Here is a 20,670-nt window from a genome sequence, read left to right as displayed (position 1 = left end):
ATTTTTGTCTGCCTTTAATAAATATTTTTTAATAAACTTTAATAAATAAACATGGTGAGTAATAATCTGAATGGTTGCTAAGGGAATGGGAAATTGCAATTTAGGGGTTTAAAGTGTTAAGGGATGGTTTGTGATACTGTTCATAGCCAAAAATAGTGTATTTACTTCCGCATCTCTACTTCGCGGAAATTCGACTTTGCGGGTGGTCTCGGAACGTATCCCCCGTGAAAATCGAGGGAACACTGTAATACAAATCAAACTCCACATAATATCAACATATAAACCTTTCGTAAACTCCTCAAAACCCACCTCTGAAACATCTCCCCCTGCCTATGTAGGTTATTTTGTGTATGATATGACTGTATGTATGTTTTTTATATATTGGGGTTTCTTGTTTTTTAGACTTTTTAAATGTATTATTGTTATTTTAGATTCTAACTATTAGATTTGTCATTGTATATTGTTTTTATCATTGCTGTGAGTTGCCCCAAGTCTACGGAGAGGGGCGGCATACAAATCTAATTATTATTATTAATAATAATAATAAGAAGAAGAAGAAGAATAAGAATAAGAATAATAAACATAACGTAATATTTTAATTGTTTTGTATTTTGAATTACTGCTGTAACATTGGGTAGCTAATAAAATACCGCAATATGGAAGAAACAAATACGTAACCAGCTTTCTTTCATTCCATTCATCATTGTCCCTGTTGTAAGTAAAAGGTAGATGTTCCCAGGGCCCGAGGCTACTGAATTAACCAGAAACTAGAAAACTCCCTGCCTTCAGCTTTAAAAGTAAATAGACTGAGTCTCGGAGGGATGGGTGAGGGTTGGGCTGTGGATGAATGTAAGCGTATTTATCAAAAACGCAAAGTCAGGATGAATCGGACAGAGGGGGTTATGAATCACTTGCACATAATAGAGGATTCTTTTTGTGCATTTATGCTTTGGAGTCTTTTGGTCTCGATCAACGCTTCTGCAATCCTCTTTTCTGGCATAGAGCCCGAGGTAAGCTGACAAATCCATTCGGAAAGTCCCTCCGGTGAGTGGGATGAAGACTAGAATATTTCTCTGCAACTAGGGATACTTAACTAATCCTAAAGGAAATGATTATCTGGGCAGAGAAATTAAGTGCTCCAGCTCCTGGTATCTGATACAGAGTAATTATATACATATACAGTGGTACCTCGGTTTTCGAACGCTTCCTTTCTCGTACATTTCGGATACCGAACAAAATTTTCTGCAAAAATTTGCTTCAGTATCCGAACAAAAATTCGGATACTGAACAGAAAATTTTGTTTTCTATCCGAAATGTAAGATCTCAGGGGACGGGATGAGAGGGAATGGGAGTCGGAACACCCCTCCTGGCCGCCCTCTTAATAGCCTTCCAGTCTCTACCTTGTAACTTCTCCATGCAGCATGAAGGGTAGGGCTGGCTACAATACCGGCAGCTTCGTGGGGGCTACTTTCCTCAGCGTTCAGTCGGTTACCTACAAGCAGCTGCACCAATTTTTTTTTCCGGCGGTGGCGGCTCCGGGGCTTCCCTTAAAGGAGAAGCAGCAGCATCGGGAATGTCGCGCGGTTCAGTGGGTTACCTCCAGGAAGTTGCACCAACTTTTTCTTTCCCCGTGGCGGCTCCGGCGGCTTCCCGGAAGCTGCCCAAGCTGCTGCCGCGGGGAAAGAAAAAGTTGGTGCAACTTCCTGGAGGTAACCCACTGAACCTCAAGAAGCCCTCCCTGGACCCAGCTGTGCTTAATAACTACCGTCCAGTCTCCAACCTTCCCTTTATGGGGAAGGTTGTTGAGAAGGTGGTGGCACTCCAACTCCAGCGGTCCTTGGAAGAAGCCGATTATCTAGGTCCCCAGCAGTCGGGTTTCAGGCCCGGTTACAGCACGGAAACTGCTTTGGTCGCGTTGATGGATGATCTCTGGCGGGCCCGGGACAGGGGTTTATCCTCTGTCCTGGTGCTCCTTGACCTCTCAGCGGCTTTCGATACCATCGACCATGGTATCCTTCTGCACCGGCTGGAGGGGTTGGGAGTGGGAGGCACTGTTCTTCAGTGGTTCTCCTCCTACCTCTCTGGCCGGTCGCAGTCGGTGTTAGTGGGGGGACAGAGGTCGACTCCTAGGTCGGTGCTCTCCCCCCTGCTATTTAACATCTACATGAAACCGCTGGGCGAGATCATCCAAGGACATGGGGTGAGGTATCATCAATATGCGGATGATACCCAGCTTTACATCTCCACCCCATGCCCAGTCAACGAAGCGGTGGAAGTGATGTGCCGGTGCCTGGAGGCTGTTGGGGCCTGGATGGGTGTCAACAGACTCAAACTCAACCCGGATAAGACGGAGTGGCTGTGGGTTTTGCCTCCCAAGGACAACTCCATCTGTCCGTCCATTACCCTGGGGGGGGAATTATTGACCCCCTCAGAGAGGGTCCGCAACTTGGGCGTCCTCCTCGATCCACAGCTCACATTAGAGAAACATCTTTCAGCTGTGGCGAGGGGGGCGTTTGCCCAGGTTCGCCTGGTGCACCAGTTGCGGCCCTATCTGGACCGGGACTCATTGCTCACAGTCACTCATGCCCTCATCACCTCGAGGTTCGACTACTGTAATGCTCTCTACATGGGGCTACCTTTGAAAAGTGTTCGGAAACTTCAGATCGTGCAGAATGCAGCTGCGAGAGCAGTCATGGGCTTACCCAGGTATGCCCATGTTTCTCCATCACTCCGCAGTCTGCATTGGCTGCCGATCAGTTTCCGGTCACAATTCAAAGTGTTGGTTATGACCTTTAAAGCCCTTCATGGCACTGGACCAGAATATCTCCGAGACCGCCTCCTGCCGCACGAATCCCAGCGACCAATTAGGTCCCACAGAGTGGGCCTTCTCCGGGTCCCGTCAACTAAGCAATGTCGGTTGGCGGGCCCCAGGGGAAGAGCCTTCTCTGTGGCGGCACTGGCCCTCTGGAACCAACTCCCCCCGGAGATTAGAACTGCCCCTACTCTTCCTGCCTTCCGTAAACTTCTTAAAACCCACCTTTGCCGTCAGGCATGGGGGAATTGAAACATCTCCCCCTGGGCACGTTTAATTTATATATGGTATGCTTGTGTGTGTGTCTGTTAGTATATGGGGTTTTTTAAATCTTTAAAATTTTAAATTGTTTGATTACTTATGATTTGTTTCTACATGTTGTGAGCCGCCCCGAGTCTTCGGAGAGGGGCGGCATACAAATCCAAGTAATAAATAAATAAATAAATAAATAAACCGCGCAACATTCCCGACGCTGCTGCTGCTCCTTTAAGGGAAGCCCCGGAGCCGCCACCGCCAGGAAAAAAAATTGGTGCAGCTGCTTGTAGGTAACCGACTGAACGCTGAGGAAAGTAGCCCCCACGAAGCTGCCGGTATTGTAGCCAGCCCTACCCTTCATGCTGCGTGGAGAAATTACAAGGTAGAGACTGGAAGGCTATTAAGAAGGGAGGCCAGGAGGGGCGTTCCGACTCCCATTCCCTCTCATCCCGTCCCCTGAGATCTTTATCCCATAGGAAATAGAGGAAATACTGTAGATTTAATTGGTTCCCAGCAAGTCAATGGGCTGGGAACCAATTAAATCCATTTCCATTATTTCCTATGGGATAAATTAATTCGGTTCTCGACCAAATCGGTTCTCAACCACAGTTCTAGAATTGTGGTCGAGAACCGAGGTACCACTGTATATAGTATATGCATGCTCAGGACCTTGCCCCCCAGGATTTAAACATGGCCTTCACAAATCCTTCACTAACCCTTATTTACTGTATCATTTATTTATTTATTTATTTATTTATTTATTTATTCATTTGTCCAATACACAAATACATAGGAAGAAAAATAGACATGTAGTAATATATATAAGGGTAAAGTGAACTTAGAGGAGAGGATCTATGAAAGAAAGAAAATATATATGATAAGTGAGAGAAAGGAAAGACAATTGGACAGGGGACGAAAGGCACACCAGTGCACTTATGTACGCCCCTTACTGGCCTCTTAGGAACCTGGAGAGGTCAATCGTGGATAGTCTAAGGGAGACATACTGGTTATCTGCAAAAATTCTGGGTGTTATGCAGGAGCAGAAAGTCTGGGTGTCACGCTACTGATGCACTGCGCATACAGCTTTGGTTGCATTGCTATGTGCATGCACCCCAACATGTTTTTGCTTCTGCGCATGCATGGGAAACAAACATGCACTGAAATCTTGCGAGGGAATGCGTGCATGTGTGAGATTTTTGGCAACCAATCACCCAAATCTCGTGTGAACGCATCCCCTTGGGATGTTTTGCTTTTGCGCATGTGCACGAAGGAAAAAATATTTTAAAAGATGGCGGTGCCCATAGGACTGCCAGCGGAGCGATCTCGCGCAAATTGCACGATCTGATGGCCGATACCAATGCGCAGTCTGCTACCGCACCGGTAGCAACCCACTACTGGTGTCATGTCACAACCTGTTGCGGACAATTGCCAACAATTGCTGTCTGTCCGTCAATCCATCCATCCATCCAGAGGTGGGTTTCAGCAAGTTCTGACCAGTTCCAGAGAACCAGTAGCGGAAATTTTGAGTAGTTCGGAGAACTAATAAATACCGCCTCTGACTGGCTACACCTCCATCTATTCTCTGCCTCCCGAGTTTCAGCTGGTCAGGAGGAAATGAGGATTTTGCAGTAAACCTCCCCTGCCATTCCCACCAAGTCATGGCCACCAAGCAAAGCCAACCCCAAGCCACTCCCACAGAACCAGTAGTAAAAAATATGTATTATGAATCTACTCGTCTACCCGTCTACCCGTCTACCCGTCTACCCGTCTACCCATCTACCCATCTACCCATCTACCCATCCACCCATCCACCCATCCACCCATCCACCCATCTACCCATCTACCCATCTACCCATCTACCCATCTACCCATCTATCTATCTATCTATCTATCTATCTATCTATCTATCTATCTATCTATCTATCTATCTATCTATCTATCTATCTATTTGATTTGTATGCCGCCCCTCTCCGGAGACTCGGAGCGGCTAACAGCAAAAATAAAACAGTGTACAATAGTAATCTAATACTAAAAACGATTAAAAACCCATTAATATAAAAACCAGACATACATACATACATACCATGCATAGAATTGTAAAGGCGTAGGGGGAAAGAGGATCTATCTAACATCTATCCACCCATCCGCCCGCCCATCCGTCTACCTGCCTACCTGCCTACCTGCCTACCTGCCTACCTGCCTACCTATCTGCCTACCTATCTGCCTACCTATCTGCCTACCTATCTATCTATCTACTTATCTACTTATTTACCTATCTACCTATCTACATACCTACCTACCAATCTACCTATCTACCTATCTACCTACCAACCTACCAACCTACTTACCTACCAACCAACCTACCTATATATCTATCTATCTATCTACCTATCTACCTACCTATCTACCTACCTATCTTCCTATCTATCTACCTGCCTGCCTACCTACATACCTACATACCTACATACCTACATACCTACCTATCTCTCTATCTATCTATCTATCTATCTATCTATCAATCATCTTCATAAAACAAACAGTATAAATTCAAACAAAATGAAAGAGCTAAAATGTGACAGGGATGACAGGCATATTAATGCACTTGGACATGCCCCCTTAGGAACTGCTTATGGGATGAGGAGGCCCACAGAAATTAATTTGGAATTAAAACTGTAGTAGCCAAAACAAATGAATTGGTTAAGATATTCCAGACTTTGACAACTCTTTTAAAAAGCTTTTTTTTAAACGATCAAGTTTAAAGCAGTTGTTCTCATGTGTTACATTCATTGGCAGCTGTGTAAGAGTGTCAATATTGGACTGGGACCAAGATAAAAGCAGAAATCGACATTAATCATTTCCCTTCTCTAATGTTCTCCTTCCTTCTTGCCTTCCTTCTCAGACAGCAAACTGCCCAAAGAGAAGATGGGAGGCTTTTTGTCAGAGATCTGATGCAGGCGGGGGTTGCTACTTACTGCCGCTACTTGTGCACGTCCCAACAAGATATTGCCTCTGAGCATGCGCAGGTAGCAAAATCTGGCGATTTTTTTTTTGCTTCTGCACATGCGCAGAAGCACAACATTTGCCGAAATCTCATGCACAAGTGCAATAGACTCAAACTCAACCCTGATAAGACGGAGTGGCTGTGGGTCTTGCCTCCCAAGGACTACTCCATCTGTCCTTCCATCACCCTGGGGGGGAAGTATTGACCCCCTCAGAGAGGGTCCGCAACTTGGGCGTCCTCCTCAATCCACAGCTCACATTAGAGAAACATCTTTCAGCTGTGGCGAGGGGGGCGTTTGCCCAGGTTCACCTGGTGCACCAGTTGCGGCCCTATCTGGACCGGGACTCAGTGCTCACAGTCACTCATGCACTCATCACCTCGAGGCTTGACTACTGTAACGCTCTCTACATGGGGCTACCTTTGAAAAGTGTTTGGAAACTTCAGATCGTGCAGAATGCAGCTGCGAGAGCAATCATGGGCTTCTCTAAATATGCCCATGTTACTCCAACACTCCGCAGTCTGCATTGGTTACCATCAGTTTCCGGTCACAATTCAAAGTATTGGTTATGACCTATAAAGCCCTTCATGGCATCGGGCCAGAATATCGAGAATATTGACCTTCTCAGGGTCCCGTCGACTAAACAATGTCGTCTGGTGGGACCCAGGGGAAGAGCCTTCTCTGTGGTGGCTCCGACCCTCTGGAACCAACTCCCCCCCAGAGATTAGGATTGCCCCCACCCTCCTTGCCTTTCGGAAACTTCTTAAAATCCACCTCTGCCATCAGGCATGGGGGAATTGAAACATCTCCCCCTTGCCCATGTAGTTTCTGTGTATGATTCGACTGTGTGCTTGTTTTTTATATATTGGGGTTTCTTTTGGATTTTTTAACTTAAAACTGTAATTTAGATTGCTAAATATTAGATTTGTTATTATGTATTGTTTACCATTGTTGTGAGCCACCTCGAGTCTACGGAAAGGGGCGGCATATAAATCTAATCTAATCCTCTCTCAAGATTTTGTGAGAGGAAGCAAAATCTTGCGAGAGAACACACATACGTGTGAGATTTTGGCAAATTTTTTGCTTCCATGCATGGGCAAAAGTAAAACATTACTGAAATCTCTCACATGTGCAGAAACAAAATCTAGCTGGGATGCACAAACTCACACGCCAGTGATCTGAAGCTGTGCGGACATCTCCCGTTCTACTAACAGTGCGCAGTGTGGCCCGTATCAGGTAGGAACCCTATACTGATCGGATCCCTCCCTAAAGACCTCTGAAATTAATGCACCTATGGATGAAGAGCAACGATACTCTGGAATCATCCTTTCAACAAGGACGGTGTTGTGGTTAGCTCTGGCCCAGCTCCTGCCCCAAGGACTGTGGATGTGGGGGAGACATCCACATGCCGCAGGCCTGTTTTGCCCCCGGTGGAATCTGATGATGAAGGCTCCTCTGACCAAGAAGACATGAGTGACAGGGAGGAGGAGAGTGGGGCAGACAGCTCAGAAGGAGATCAATTCTCTAGCTCCTCCTTGGATTCAGAAGAAGAGTTAATGATACAGCCACGCATGCAGAGAGCGATGCATAGGGAGCAACAACTGAGAGATTATTATCAAAGAAAATTTGGCCCCCTGTGGTTGGGTGGGGCAGTGGTCATTAGTGAGGCTGCTATAAATAGCAGCCTGTGGGTTTGGCCATTGTGGAGGATTATCTGATCGTTGTGTTTCGTGACTGCTTTACTGACTTTGACCTTTTGTGTGCTGATTTTCCCCCGCTTTGAAACTAAACCAGAGCAAAGTGTGTTTCACTTTGTGAAAGAGGAAGGACTGTGAATTGCCTCACAGCTGCAAGCTAAGTATCACAGAACTGATAAGGGACTTGTACAAATTACCAGTTTGTTTGGAGATGAGTGCTCTTTGCTATACCAAAAGAGTTTAGTTTAGTTTAGTTTAGTTTATTTAGATTTGTATGCCGCCCTTCTCCAAGGACTCGGGGCGGCTAACAACAATAAAAAACAATATAAAAAATCTAATATTAAAAAGTAATCTAAAAAACCCCAATTTAAGAGACCAATCATACCAACAAACATACCATGTATAAATTCTATAAGCCTAGGGGGAAGGGAGAAAAAATTTCAATTCCCCCATGCCTGACCACAGAGGTGGGTTTTAAGGAGCTTGCGAAAGGCAAGGAGGGTGGGGGCAACTCTGATATCTGGGGGGAGCTGGTTCCAGAGGGTCGGGGCCGCCACAGAGAAGGCTCTTCTCCTGGGTCCCACCAAATGACATTGTTCAGTTGACAGGACCCGGAGTAGGCCAACTCTGTGGGACCTAACCGGTCACTGGGATTCGTGCGGCAGGAGGCGGTCCCGGAGATATTCTGGTCCGGTGCCATGAAGGGCTTTATAGGTCATGACCAACATTTTGAATTGTGATCGGAAACTGATCGGCAACCAATGCAGACTGCGGAGTGTTGGAGTAACATGGGCATACCTTGGGAAGCCCATGATTGCTCTCGCAGCTGCATTCTGCACGATCTGAAGTTTCCGAACACTTTTCAAAGGTAGCCCCCAAAAGAGTGCTTGGTTTAAGTGAATTTTCCTTATAAAGAACATTGTTTTGAATTTTCAAACGTGTGTGTGTCTGAAATTTGTACCTGTGAATTTTTGGGAGGAGTCTACCAGAGAGCCCGACAGAACAGACTGTTTCACAAGGGTTGTTCATTTCTCACAGGTCATGAGGGAACCTGCCTTACAGGTAAAAGATCCTTCACCTGCTTACTTCTTTGAAAACCACCTGTATATTTATGACACCTAAGCCCTAATGCCAGCCTGAAGCTATGAAACTTTAGTAATGGTGAGTAATTCAGAGTGTTTAAAAAAACCTGTGCAGACAACTTACACTGGAGTTTGAATAATAACAAAGTAATTAGGGAGTAAAATGGATCCATGTTACAGATCATTACATAGGAATGCTTGATAGCAAATGAGCAGGATAAAGCTGTATCCATAGCATGGATCATATCTAGCAAGCTATGAATGATGGAAATAACTCAAAGGATGCCAAAGGGACTCTTTTAGAAGAACATAAACAAGCAGAAGAGACTCAAAACATGGTGAAGAAGATGATTAAGGCTTTCTAACAATCCCTTTAACTGAAGTGTAGGTTCTCCTCCCCCAACAAAGTCCATACATGATGACTAGGTACCCTCTGATGTGTCTGGTCATCTTAAGCTAAGGGGAAAGGTCGGGCCAATCCATGATGGTCTTGGGCTTGAAGACATTGGCTGGGAGGAGTACCACCTCCCATGTCCGACGTCCGAAGGTCTGGCTACGAGGAGGCAGCTCCGGGCTCCGAGCATGCTCCCCGAGCGAGGAGGGCTGGACCGTAAAGAACATAAGAACATAACAAGAGCCCTGCTGAATCGGGCCAAAGCCCATTGAGTCCAGCATTCTGTGTCACACAGTGGCCCAACAATTGTCCATGGGGATTTTGAGCAGAAAGAGAAGGCAAAACCCTTCCTCTTCCTTGACCTCCAACAAATGGTACCCAAGGGAATCCTGCCTGCCTCAACCAACATAGAGGTGGCACATGGACATCCGTTTCAATAACCACCGATACACTTGGCATCCATGAATCTGTCTAATCCTGCCTTGAAGCTATCCAGGCTGGCAGCTGTCACGACCTCTTCTGGAAGTGAATTCCATAAACCAAGGTCCCCCTGGGTGAAGAAATATTTCCTTTGATTTGTCCTTGCTTTCTTACCTATGAGCTTTAGGGAGGGCCCCCTTGTCCTAGTATTGTGTGATAGAGAAAATAATTTTTGGGTTCGTGCTGATGTCCATCCGTCTGTGTTCTCCCCTCCCCCTCCCGGAATGGTGTCCTGCTTTAACGAGGTAATAATCTGGTCACTTTATTCTACAGGCATACATTTTAAGGCTTGGCACACTAATCTCTTTTATTCTTTCTGCTGGCAAGCAGCCATTAGGTTACCTCATTAGAAGGAGTGGTAGAAATCAAACTTCTCAACCCTGGAGTACTTCGATTGCATGAAGTCCTGTTTAACATTTGTAAGAAAAACTGATTGATGTGAAGAGCCAGTGAACTAACTATAATAACACAGTGTCTCCTTCCCTGTTTGTTTGTATGCCGCCCCTCTCCGTAGACTCAGGGCGGCTCACAACAGAATAAAACAGTTCATAACAAATCTAATAATTTACAATTTAAAATATTTTTAAAAACCCTTTATTAAGCAGACATATGTACAAACATACCATACATAAATTGTATAGGCCCGGGGGAGATATCTCAGTTCCCCCATGCCTGACGGCAAAGGTGGGTTTTGAGGAGTTTATGAAAGGCAAGGAGGGTGGGGGGCAGTTCTAATCTCTGGGGGGAGTTGGTTCCAGAGAGTCGGGGCCACCACAGAGAAGGCTATTATTATTATTATTATTATTATTATTATTATTATTATTATTATTATTAATTAGATTTGTATGCCGCCCCTCTCCGTAGACTCGGGGCGGCTCACAACAATAACAAGAACAATGTAAGAACAAATCTAATAATTTAAAAAACTCTAAAAACCCCATTATTAAAAGCAAACATATACACAAACATACCCTGGGGCCTGCCAACCAACATTGTTTAGTTGACGGGACCCGGAGAAGGCCCACTCTGTGGGACCTAATTGGTCGCTGGGATTCGTGCAGCAGAAGGCGGTCTTAGAGAATTTCTAGGTACGTTGACTTCAACTCCCAAAATTCCACAGCCAGCATAACCATTTCTAAGAATTCTGGGAGCTGAAGTCCACTCACCTTCTATTTGTCAAACATGGCACTCACTGGTATAGGGTTTCTTAGAAGTGATGGGCTCCTACAGGTATCTTTTCCTAACTTTTCCTAATCTCAGAACAGGGGTGAAATGCTACTAGTTCAGTGATGGGCTCCTACAGGTACGGTCAGGTGCACAGAACTGGTAAAAAAAAATGATTTTTTTCTTTTTTTTCCCTTCTGGAAAAAAAGGTATGTTTTTCCTGTCACAGTAAATGGGGTTGAATGTGTATAATTTTAGAAGAGCTGTGCATGTATACATATACATACAGTTTATATAGTAGATGATGTATATATTTGTGTGTAATATGTATGTACACATATGGCATACATACATAGATACAAGTGTTGGTTATGACCTATAAAGCCCTTCATGGCATCGGACCAGAATATCTCCGGGACCGCCTTCTGCCACACAAATCCCAGCAACCGGTTAGGTCCCACAGAGTTGGCCTTCTCCAGGTCCCGTCGACTAAACAATGTCGTTTGGTGGGACCCAGGAGAAGAGCCTTCTCTGTGGCGGCCCCGACCCTCTGGAACCAGCTCCCCCCAGATATCAGAGTTGCCCCCACCCTCCTTGTCTTTTGCAAGCTCCTTAAAACCCACCTCTGTCGTCAGGCATGGGGGAATTGAAATTTTCCCTTCCCCCTAGGCTTATAGAATTTATACATGGTATGCTTGTATGTATGATTGGTTCTTTAAATTGGGGGGGGGGGGTTAGATTATTTTTAATATTAGATTTGTTTACATTGTTGTTTTTATTGTTGTTAGCCGCCCCGAGTCTTTCGGAGAGGGGCAGCATACAAATCTAATAAATAAATAAATAAATAAATAAATAAATAAATAAATAAATAGAATTAAATAGTATATTTTGGATGTTCAGGAGAGGCTAGGCACCCTAACCCAAACGCTTGATGTAAGTGACATCCAGGTGGCCCCCTTTAAGCCAGTCACATGACCTTTAATCTACCCCAGGTCACAGAATTGTCAAGCCACTCCTACCTGGTCACATGGCTGGCAAGCCACACCCACAAAATAAGTCACACCCACAGTGTGGTAGTAAATTTTTTTGCAGGCCTTCAATGTTTTTTAGGTATCTAATGGTCCAATGGACACTTCCAGGAGCAACACAATGTGATCTATAAGAGTTCTCCCCCAGGTACAATGCTCCATAGAAATGAATAAGTAATATATTTATTTATTTATTGGATTTGTATGCCGTTCCTCTCCGGAGACTTGGGGCGGCTAACAGCAATCACAAGACAGCATACAATAATAATCCAATACTAAAAACAATTAAAAACCCATTATTATAAAAACCAAACATACAGGCAGACATACCATGCATAAAATTGTAAAGGCCTAGGGGGAAAGAGTATTTCAATTCCCCCATGCCTGGCGGCAGAGGTGGGTTCTAAGTAGCTTACGAAGGGCAAGGAGGGTGGGGGGCAATTCTAATCTCTGGGGGGAGTTGGTTCCAGAGGGCCGGGGCCACCACAGAGAAGGCTCCGCCAAGCGGCATTGTTTAGTTGACGGGACCCGGAGAAGACCCACTCTGTGGGACCTAACTTAGAAGATCAGGAGATACGTTCTCCCTTTAACCTATATCAGAGCAGGTTTCTGGTCAGGTCTGTCAGCACTGTCCTGCCATCGATCTGCTAGGAGTGAACCATCAACTTTTTTCAAAGTGTTGCCTCTGAAGGAATTGGGTGTTTTGAAACAATGACTTTGTGTTCCCAGACTGGAGCTGATTTTATATCAAAAAGTAGATACAAGCTAGTTTCTGCGAGTGGGTGTTCAGAATCTATTTTGGTTAATTATTAAAAACAAATTATTCCTCAGCACCTGAGGAACAAAACATGCCACCAGCTAAGATAAGACTTCATCTGTGAGGCAAGTGGAGTTTTGGTCGGAGTTACTGTATTTTTTGGAGTATAAGACGCACCTTAGTTTTGGAACAGAAAAATAAGGGGATATTCATCTGACTAGCCTCCTTAGTTTGGTCAGCTTCGGCACATAATTTTATCCCCAGGTTTGGGCTGGTAAAAAAAAATTTTTGGGGAGGGAGTAGCAATGAAAACAAGCCTGCAGGCCAGGAAATTAGCAGCTTATTAGGGCTAGAAAAACCTTTTTTTTGGAGGGAGTAACAATGAAAACAAGCCTGCAAGCCTGGAAGAGCTGGAAAGATTGTTAGCACCAGTTTGAAAGGATGCAAAAGTGAGTAGATCAATAGGTACCACTTTGATGGGGAAATGACAATCAATTAGAGGCAGAGATGGCTTGCTTTGTGAATCTGATGGGAACAGGACACGCTGGACCAAAGGTGCCTTCCTTTGAGAACCCGTATACTGCATGAATCAAAAAGAGGGCTGTGAAAATATTTACTGAGCCCTCAGTAAATGACGCCTCGCATCCTGGACATAAACTGTTTTAACTCCTACTCTCAAAATGTCGCTACAGAGCACTGCACACCAAGACAACTAGACACAAGAACAGTTTTTTCCCGAATGCCATCACTCTACTAAATAAATAATTCCTCCAACACTGTCAAACTATTTAGTAAGTCAGCAGTACTATTACTACTAATTTTTCATCATTCCTATCGCCCATTTCCTCCCACTTATGACTTTATGACTGTAACTTGTTGCTTGTATCCTTAAGATTTTTGTTAACATTGATAGTTTCCTCATTGCTTATTTGACCCCTATGGCAATCATTAAGTGTTGTACCTCATGATTCTTGACAAATTTATCTTTTTCTTTTATGTACACCGATAGCCTATGCACCAAGACAAATTCCTTGTGTGTCCATTCACACTTGGCCAGTAAAGAATTCAATTCTATTCTGTTCTGCTCTGCTCTGCTCTATTCTATTTTCTCTTTTATTCATTTTATTATTTTAGATATGAGGTTTGTATATTTTTGTAAGCCACCTTGAGTCACTATGTTTGGTAGGTAGGTAGGTAGATAGCTGGATAGCTGGATAGCTGGATAGATAGATAGATGGATGGATGGATGGATGGATGGATGGATGGATGGATGGATGGATGGATAGCTAGATAGCTGGATAGCTAGATAGCTAGATAGCTGGATAGATAGATAACTGGATAGATAGATAGATAGATAGATAGATAGATAGATAGATAGATAGATAGATAGATAGATAGATAGATAGATAGATAAAATAAATAAGGTAGGGTAGATACACTATTTTGGATCAGTCTTCAAGGACTACGTAGTGCCTCACGAAGTGTGTTTTGCAGTAGTCCAATCAGAAAGTAACTAACATACGAGTGAACGCAAACACAGTGCCTTGCAGCCCAGGAATGGATAAAGCTGGTGCACAAATTTACAGTTGTGCAAATGTCCCCCTGGCCATTGCTTCCACCTGCTCTTTGAGTAGGAGTTATGAATCCAGAAGAAACCACAGACCGCTCATCCATTCTGAATGGAGTGTGCCATCCCATGCAAAGCCAAAGACGGAAACACTCCATGTTCCTCCACGTAGTGCCTCCCACTCCCAACACCCTCGGCAGCCTTTGATGCCATGGCTGATAGTATCAAAGGCTGCTGAGAGATCAAAGGAATCAGGATGAATGCGCTACCCACATCCTAGGTTTACCACTAATCAAAAGCCAGCATGACCAAAGTAGATCTCCATACTGCACCTGGCTTAAAATTGTTTCATGCCACAATCTTAACCTGGGCCTTTTTTAAAATTTACCAACCAGACTGACTTTATAGATACACTAATCCCCCAAACCACATAATTTTATTTATTTATTTCATTTATTTTATTTTATTTGATTTATTGGATTTGTATGCCACCCCTCTCCGGAGACTCAGGGCGGCTAACAACAATAATAAAACAGTATACAAAATAATCCAATAGTAAAAACGATTAAAAACCCATTAATATAAAAACCAAACATACATACTAACATACCATGCATAAAATTGTAAAGGCCTAGGGGGAAAGAGCATCTCAATTCCCCCATGCTTGACGGCAGAGGTGGGTTTTAAGTAGTTTATGGAAGGCAAGGAGGGTGGGGGCAATTCTAATCTCTGGGGGGAGTTGGTTCCAGAGAGCCGGGGCCGCCACAGAGAAGGCTCTTCCCCTGGGTCCCGCCAAGCGGCATTGTTTAGTTGACGGGACCCGGAGAAGACCCACTCTGTGGGACCTAACCGGTCGCTAGGATTCGTGCAGCAGAAAGCGGTCCCTGAGATAATCTGGTCCGGTGCCATGAAGGGCTTTATAGGTCATAACCAACACTTTGAATTGTGACCAGAAACTGATCGGCAACCAATGCAGACTGCGGAGTGTTGGTGTAACATGGGCATATTTGGGGAAGCCCATGATTGCTCTCGCAATCTTATTTGTTTTGTCAAGTGAAGATATGATAATAATAAGATACATGATGCTAGTAAAAGTCAAACCTCTGAAAAGTATGAGTATTAGAAATAATAATATTCAAATACATGCATCTAGTAAAAATAATGAACATTAAGGACAGGGGACGGAAGGCACACTGTATATAACTGATTATACCCCATTAGTGATACTCATGCCCGGACTTCCACCAAATTAATTGAGCGTGTTGCACGAAAACACATTTTACTACCATAGTAAGCAAAGTTTCTCCTAAGGTCTCCTATGAAAGGGAAAACATTTAAGGTCCCACTCAACATGGATTTTAAAGAATATTCATGTATGCTAACTGGAAAATATAATTGGTATTTCTGTGTTGCCAACTGGCATCACTCTGAAAATCTTATATTAAGAGAAGTACTAAATAGTGTCACGTTAGTTTGAGTAGAGTTTGAAGATAACAATAGCACCAGCTTTTGTTCGGCTGAATATTATGCAAGCCTAATTGCAGGAGCTCTACTAAAAGAAAATTAAAACTGGAAAAAAATATTTATTTTTCCTTTAACATTTTGCTTCCTGAAATTTTCTTAGAATAGAATAGAATAGAATAGAATAGAATTTTATTGGCCAAGTATAGTCTGGAGGACAGAAGGAAAAGGGGGGACATGATCGAAACATTTAAATATATTAAAGGATTAAATAAGGTCCAAGAGGGAAGTGTTTTTAATAGGAAAGTGAACACAAGAACAAGGGGACACAATCTGAAGTTAGTTGGGGGAAAGATCAAAAGCAACATGAGAAAATATTATTTTACTGAAAGAGTAGCAGATCCTTGGAACAAACTTCCAGCAGACGTGGTTGGTAAATCCACAGTAACTGAATTTAAACATGCCTGGGATAAACATAGATCCATCCTAAGATAAAATACAGAAAATAGTATAAGGGCAGCAGACTAGATGGACCATGAGGTCTTTTTCTGCCGTCAGACTATGCTTCTATGTTTCTATGTGTGATTGGACACACAAAGAATTTGTCTTGGTGCATATGCTCTCAGCGTACATAAAATAAAATATACATTTGAAATTTTCTTGCCACAAGCTCTGCCTCTCTGCCCTCTTCACTCTTCTAATTTGTACTCACATTATTGGAAAACTTTCTCTAACTTGAACCTGCTTCGTTTCTTAGGATCTTAGAACTTTTCTTTCTCTGTTTCCTGCTTGAGAACATTTAAGCAAATACCAAAAAAAAAAAAAAAATCCGCACAAATGAAATATTTTGAGAGCATTCTTTTTGCTAGTCTGGGACAAGAGCTTGTTAATCATCAAAAGGAAAAGCATAGAAACCTGTTAGGTACAATAGTAGTAAAAATGTTGGAAAAAATGAAACCTGAAAAAAAAACAACCCTTACCTTGGTATGAAAACATTGTTGTTAAGCATATAGTAACCAAGAGAGCTTGGATCATTTTGGATCCTGAATTTGGCTGGTTGCTTTCTGCTCTCCAGCCAACTCCTGAGCAGTTCTTCTCTTGACTCTGAGAAGCAAGTAATGACTGCTCCAGCTATATTCGTGCCCTTACATGAGGAAGTGTTTGCTAAAGGTGTTGCCCAACTCCAAAGTTGCAACAGTACTACCAGAGGGCAGGTTTCCAGCTGGCTTAACAAGTGACACTCTAACAATGATACCTGGAAGAGGTCTTTCAAGGCAGCCCCCAAAGCAAACGCCCGAAGGAAGAAGTTAAGTGATCACACAAGAGCTCTCCCTGACTGGGATGCTAATAGAATTAAGCTGGGGTGCTTTTGTGCAAGGGGTTTTCAATGCCAAGGAAGAGACAGCCATGAATTGCTTTTTTTAGAGTATATTGTGAGTCAGGGGCACTTTTTAAACCATCAATTCCTTTCAATATTCCGAGCATTTATGGCTTGTTGGTCATCGGGTTGTAGGCTTGTAGAGTCTGAAAAAATGATGTTACTGGGGAAAGGCTGAATCCATGCCAAACGCAGCTACAAAAAGGACCGTTGCCTTATGCAATAATAGATTTTTTTTTTCCAGTTTGTTAAAAAAATACCCAACAACTTAAACCTAGAAAGTTTAGAACTAAGACGCCTTAAACAAGATCTAAGTATTGCCCACAAGATCATATGCTGCAACGTCCTGCCTGCCAGCGACTACTTCAGCTTCAACCACAACAACACATGTTATTGTTATTAATTAGATTTGTATGCTGCCCCTCTCCAGAGACTCGGAGCGGCATCTCAGTCATCAACACCCTTGAAAATGTCCAAAGATACTTCACCAGAAGAGCCCTTCACTCCTCCACTCGAAACAGAATCCCCTATGAGACTGGACTTTCAATCCTGGGCCTAGAAAGCCTAGAACTAAGACACCTTAAACAAGGTCTAAGTATTGCCCACAAGATCATATGCTGCAACATCCTGCCTGTCGGCAACTACTTCAGCTTCAACCACAACAACACAAGAGCACACAACAGATTTAAATTTAATATTAACCGCTCCAAACTTGACTGTAAAAAATATGACTTCAGTTACCGAGTTGTCGAAGCGTGGAACTCATTACCGGACCCCAAACCCCCAACACTTTACCCTTAGATTATCTACGGTTGACCTATCCAGATTCCTAAGAGGTCAGTAAGGGGCGAGTACAAGTGCACTAGAGTGCCTTCCGTGCCCTGTCCTATTGCTCTCCTATATCTCCTATTCCTTTCTTCTATTCCTATATCTCTTCTTCTATTCTTTCATTGATATGTTCTATTACTATACCTTCTTTTCTATTCTTTCTTAGATATATTTTACTATGAGTATCTCCTCTATAACCTTCATCATGTATTTTACTATGTGTATATAGATATGTACCCACTAAAACCCTCATTGTGTATTGGACTAACTAACTAACTAACTAACTAACTAACTAACTAACTAACTAACTAACTAAATAAATAAATAAATAAATAAATAAATAAATAAATAAATAAATAAATAAATAAATAAATAAATCTTTTGTTACTCTCTTTGTATAACACCTCCACCAGTCCCTCCATTTTCTGAAACAAGAAATTTAGATATTGGTCATCCAAATGTCAGCTGCAGCCATATGCACAAAAAGAGCTTTTAAAGGGGAACTAGAAGATGAATCACAGAGTAGAGTCAATCATTTCAAGAAGAGCCCAGTTTCCTCTTATAATCTCTCTTTTTTGCATCCACCTGGGATAGACATCTACAAACCAAAATAAAGAGGAAAGGGGAAAGGGGGGGGGCAGAACCCACTCTCCTGTTAAAGGCAAAGCAGAAAGCTTTGGTGAAGCAAAGGGGAATAAAAATAAAAATCTGATTTTGACTATGTTGACTAATTTGGGGGCAAGGAGAAGCCACAGTAAAAAAATATTTACTGATCCCTCACATCCTGGACACAAACTGTTTCAACTCCTAGCCTCAAAACGTTGCTACAGAGCCCTGCACACCAAGACAACTAGACAAAAGAACAGTTTTTCCCCCGAATGCCATCACTCTGCTAAACAAATAATTCCCTCAACACTGTCAAACTTTTTACTAAGTCTGCACTTCTATTTCTACTAGTTTTTTCTCATCATTCCTATCACCCTTTTCCTCCCACTTAGGACTGTATGACTTGTTGCTTGTATCCTAAGATTTTTATTAATATTGATTGTTTCTTCATTGCTTATTGGACCCTACGACAATCATTAAGTGTTGTACCACATGATTCTTGAAAATGCATCCTTTTCTTTTATGAACACTGAGAGCATCTGCACCAAGACAAATTCCTTGTGTGTCCAATAACACTTGGCCAATAAATAATTCTATTCCATTCACAGTCCAAACAGCAGCTTCCTTCCAAAATGATAAAGGCAAAGTAATCTTCTCTTCCTTGTATTTTAGAAATGAGGAGGTATGTGAGCCTTTGAAACTCTCTTTGTTTTCTTTCAGAGCTTCTGCCCTTACCATCATTAACAGTCTTCTCTTGCAATGGCACCAAACGAATTAAAATCACAATGCCTGTGCAGGTGAAGAGCTATAGAAGTAGCCTGGAGCCACATCTTATGCTGATTGGAACATTTCTCTTAGAGGGGAGGATAAATGATACATTAGTATTACTATATATTTATTTATTTTATTTATTTATTAATCAGATTTGTATGCCGCCCCTCTCCGCAGACTCGGGGCGGCTCACAGCAATAATAGTACAATGTAAACAAATCTAATATTTAAGTTAATTTAAAACCCCAATTTAGAAACCAATCATACATACTAACATACCATGCATAAATTTTATAAGCCTAGGGGGAGGGAAAGTCTCAATTCCCTCATGCCTGATGACAGAGATGGGTTTTAAGGAGCTTGCGAAAGGCAAGGAAGGTGGGGGCAACTCTGATATCTGGGGGGAGTTGGTTCCAAAGGGTCGGGGCCACCACAGAGAAGGCTCTTCCTCTGGGTCCCGCCAAACGACATTGTTTAGTTGACGGGACCCGGAGAAGGCCCACTCTGTGGGACCTAACTGGTCGCTGGGATTCATGCGGCAGAAGGCAGTCCCAGAGATATTCTGGTCCGGTGCCATGAAGGGCTTTATAGGTCATAACCAACATTTTGAATTGTGACCGGAAACTGATCGGCAACCAATGCAGACTGCAGAGTGTTGGTGTGACATGGGCGTATTTAGGAAAGCCCATGATAGCTCTTGCAGCTGCATTCTGCACGATCTGAAGCTTGCCTCTGCATATATACACTGGATTTTAATGCTTTTCTTATTCTCAGTTTGATGCTGGCCTTGATCCAGTATCTTTAAATTATTTCCTCAGAATAGCGGAAAAAGGAGGCAAAACTTTTCCACCAATTGCCTTCTTAGAAATTGCTCATCCTGTGAACTTTATTGCAAAGAGAACATGGTTCTGTTTTACAGTGATCAAAGAATGAAGCAACTAAAAAAATCCAGAATTCTAATTTTGAGGTCATTCCCCATTTATCCAACTGTACAGCCTCACCACCACCGCTCATTAATTTGTTTTTGTGTGTGTGTGTGTATCCCTATATTTTGAGATCTTCACAAGTTGGTAGACGTCTAGAATCATCCCATATTTTTCCGCTGTCATAATTGTTGATCATTTCTGGGCAACTCAGATTAATTCTGTCTAAATTATTATTGTATTTCTCTAAACGTGGCTAAATTTTGCTATATTGCTTGTAAACTATTCTATATTTTTGACTGCAGTATTTATTGATTATAATGTTTAGTTTTATTTGCTAGAGCTAGAATACATTTTTTGTGTTTGTGTGTGTTATGATTTGGACAATAAGTGTAAGGTGGTTTATTGACTGAGAATAATTGCTTCATAAGCCAACTCTCTGTGTAAATTATTTTTAGTTGTTCACAA

The 20,670-nt window shown here is 42.8% G+C and overlaps 1 protein-coding gene across 1 annotated transcript in view; it reads right to left on the bottom strand.

The window, feature by feature from the left end:
* Positions 1-16,819, bottom strand: part of LOC139174775 (zinc metalloproteinase-disintegrin-like ohanin) — a 91,045-nt gene extending 74,226 nt beyond the window's left edge. The window contains exon 1 of the mRNA XM_070765324.1: positions 16,677-16,819. Within this exon, the coding sequence (XP_070621425.1) occupies positions 16,677-16,731 (55 nt within the window). The 5' untranslated portion in view covers positions 16,732-16,819. The remainder of the gene's footprint in view (positions 1-16,676) is intronic.
* Positions 16,820-20,670: the final 3,851 nt, after the last annotated feature.

This window comes from Erythrolamprus reginae, chromosome 12 (assembly GCF_031021105.1).
Source record: "Erythrolamprus reginae isolate rEryReg1 chromosome 12, rEryReg1.hap1, whole genome shotgun sequence".
In the NCBI taxonomy this organism is placed as follows: domain Eukaryota; kingdom Metazoa; phylum Chordata; class Lepidosauria; order Squamata; family Dipsadidae; genus Erythrolamprus; species Erythrolamprus reginae.
The sequence above is the reverse complement of the archived record's forward strand: the minus strand, read 5'-3'. Positions and strand labels throughout refer to the sequence as shown.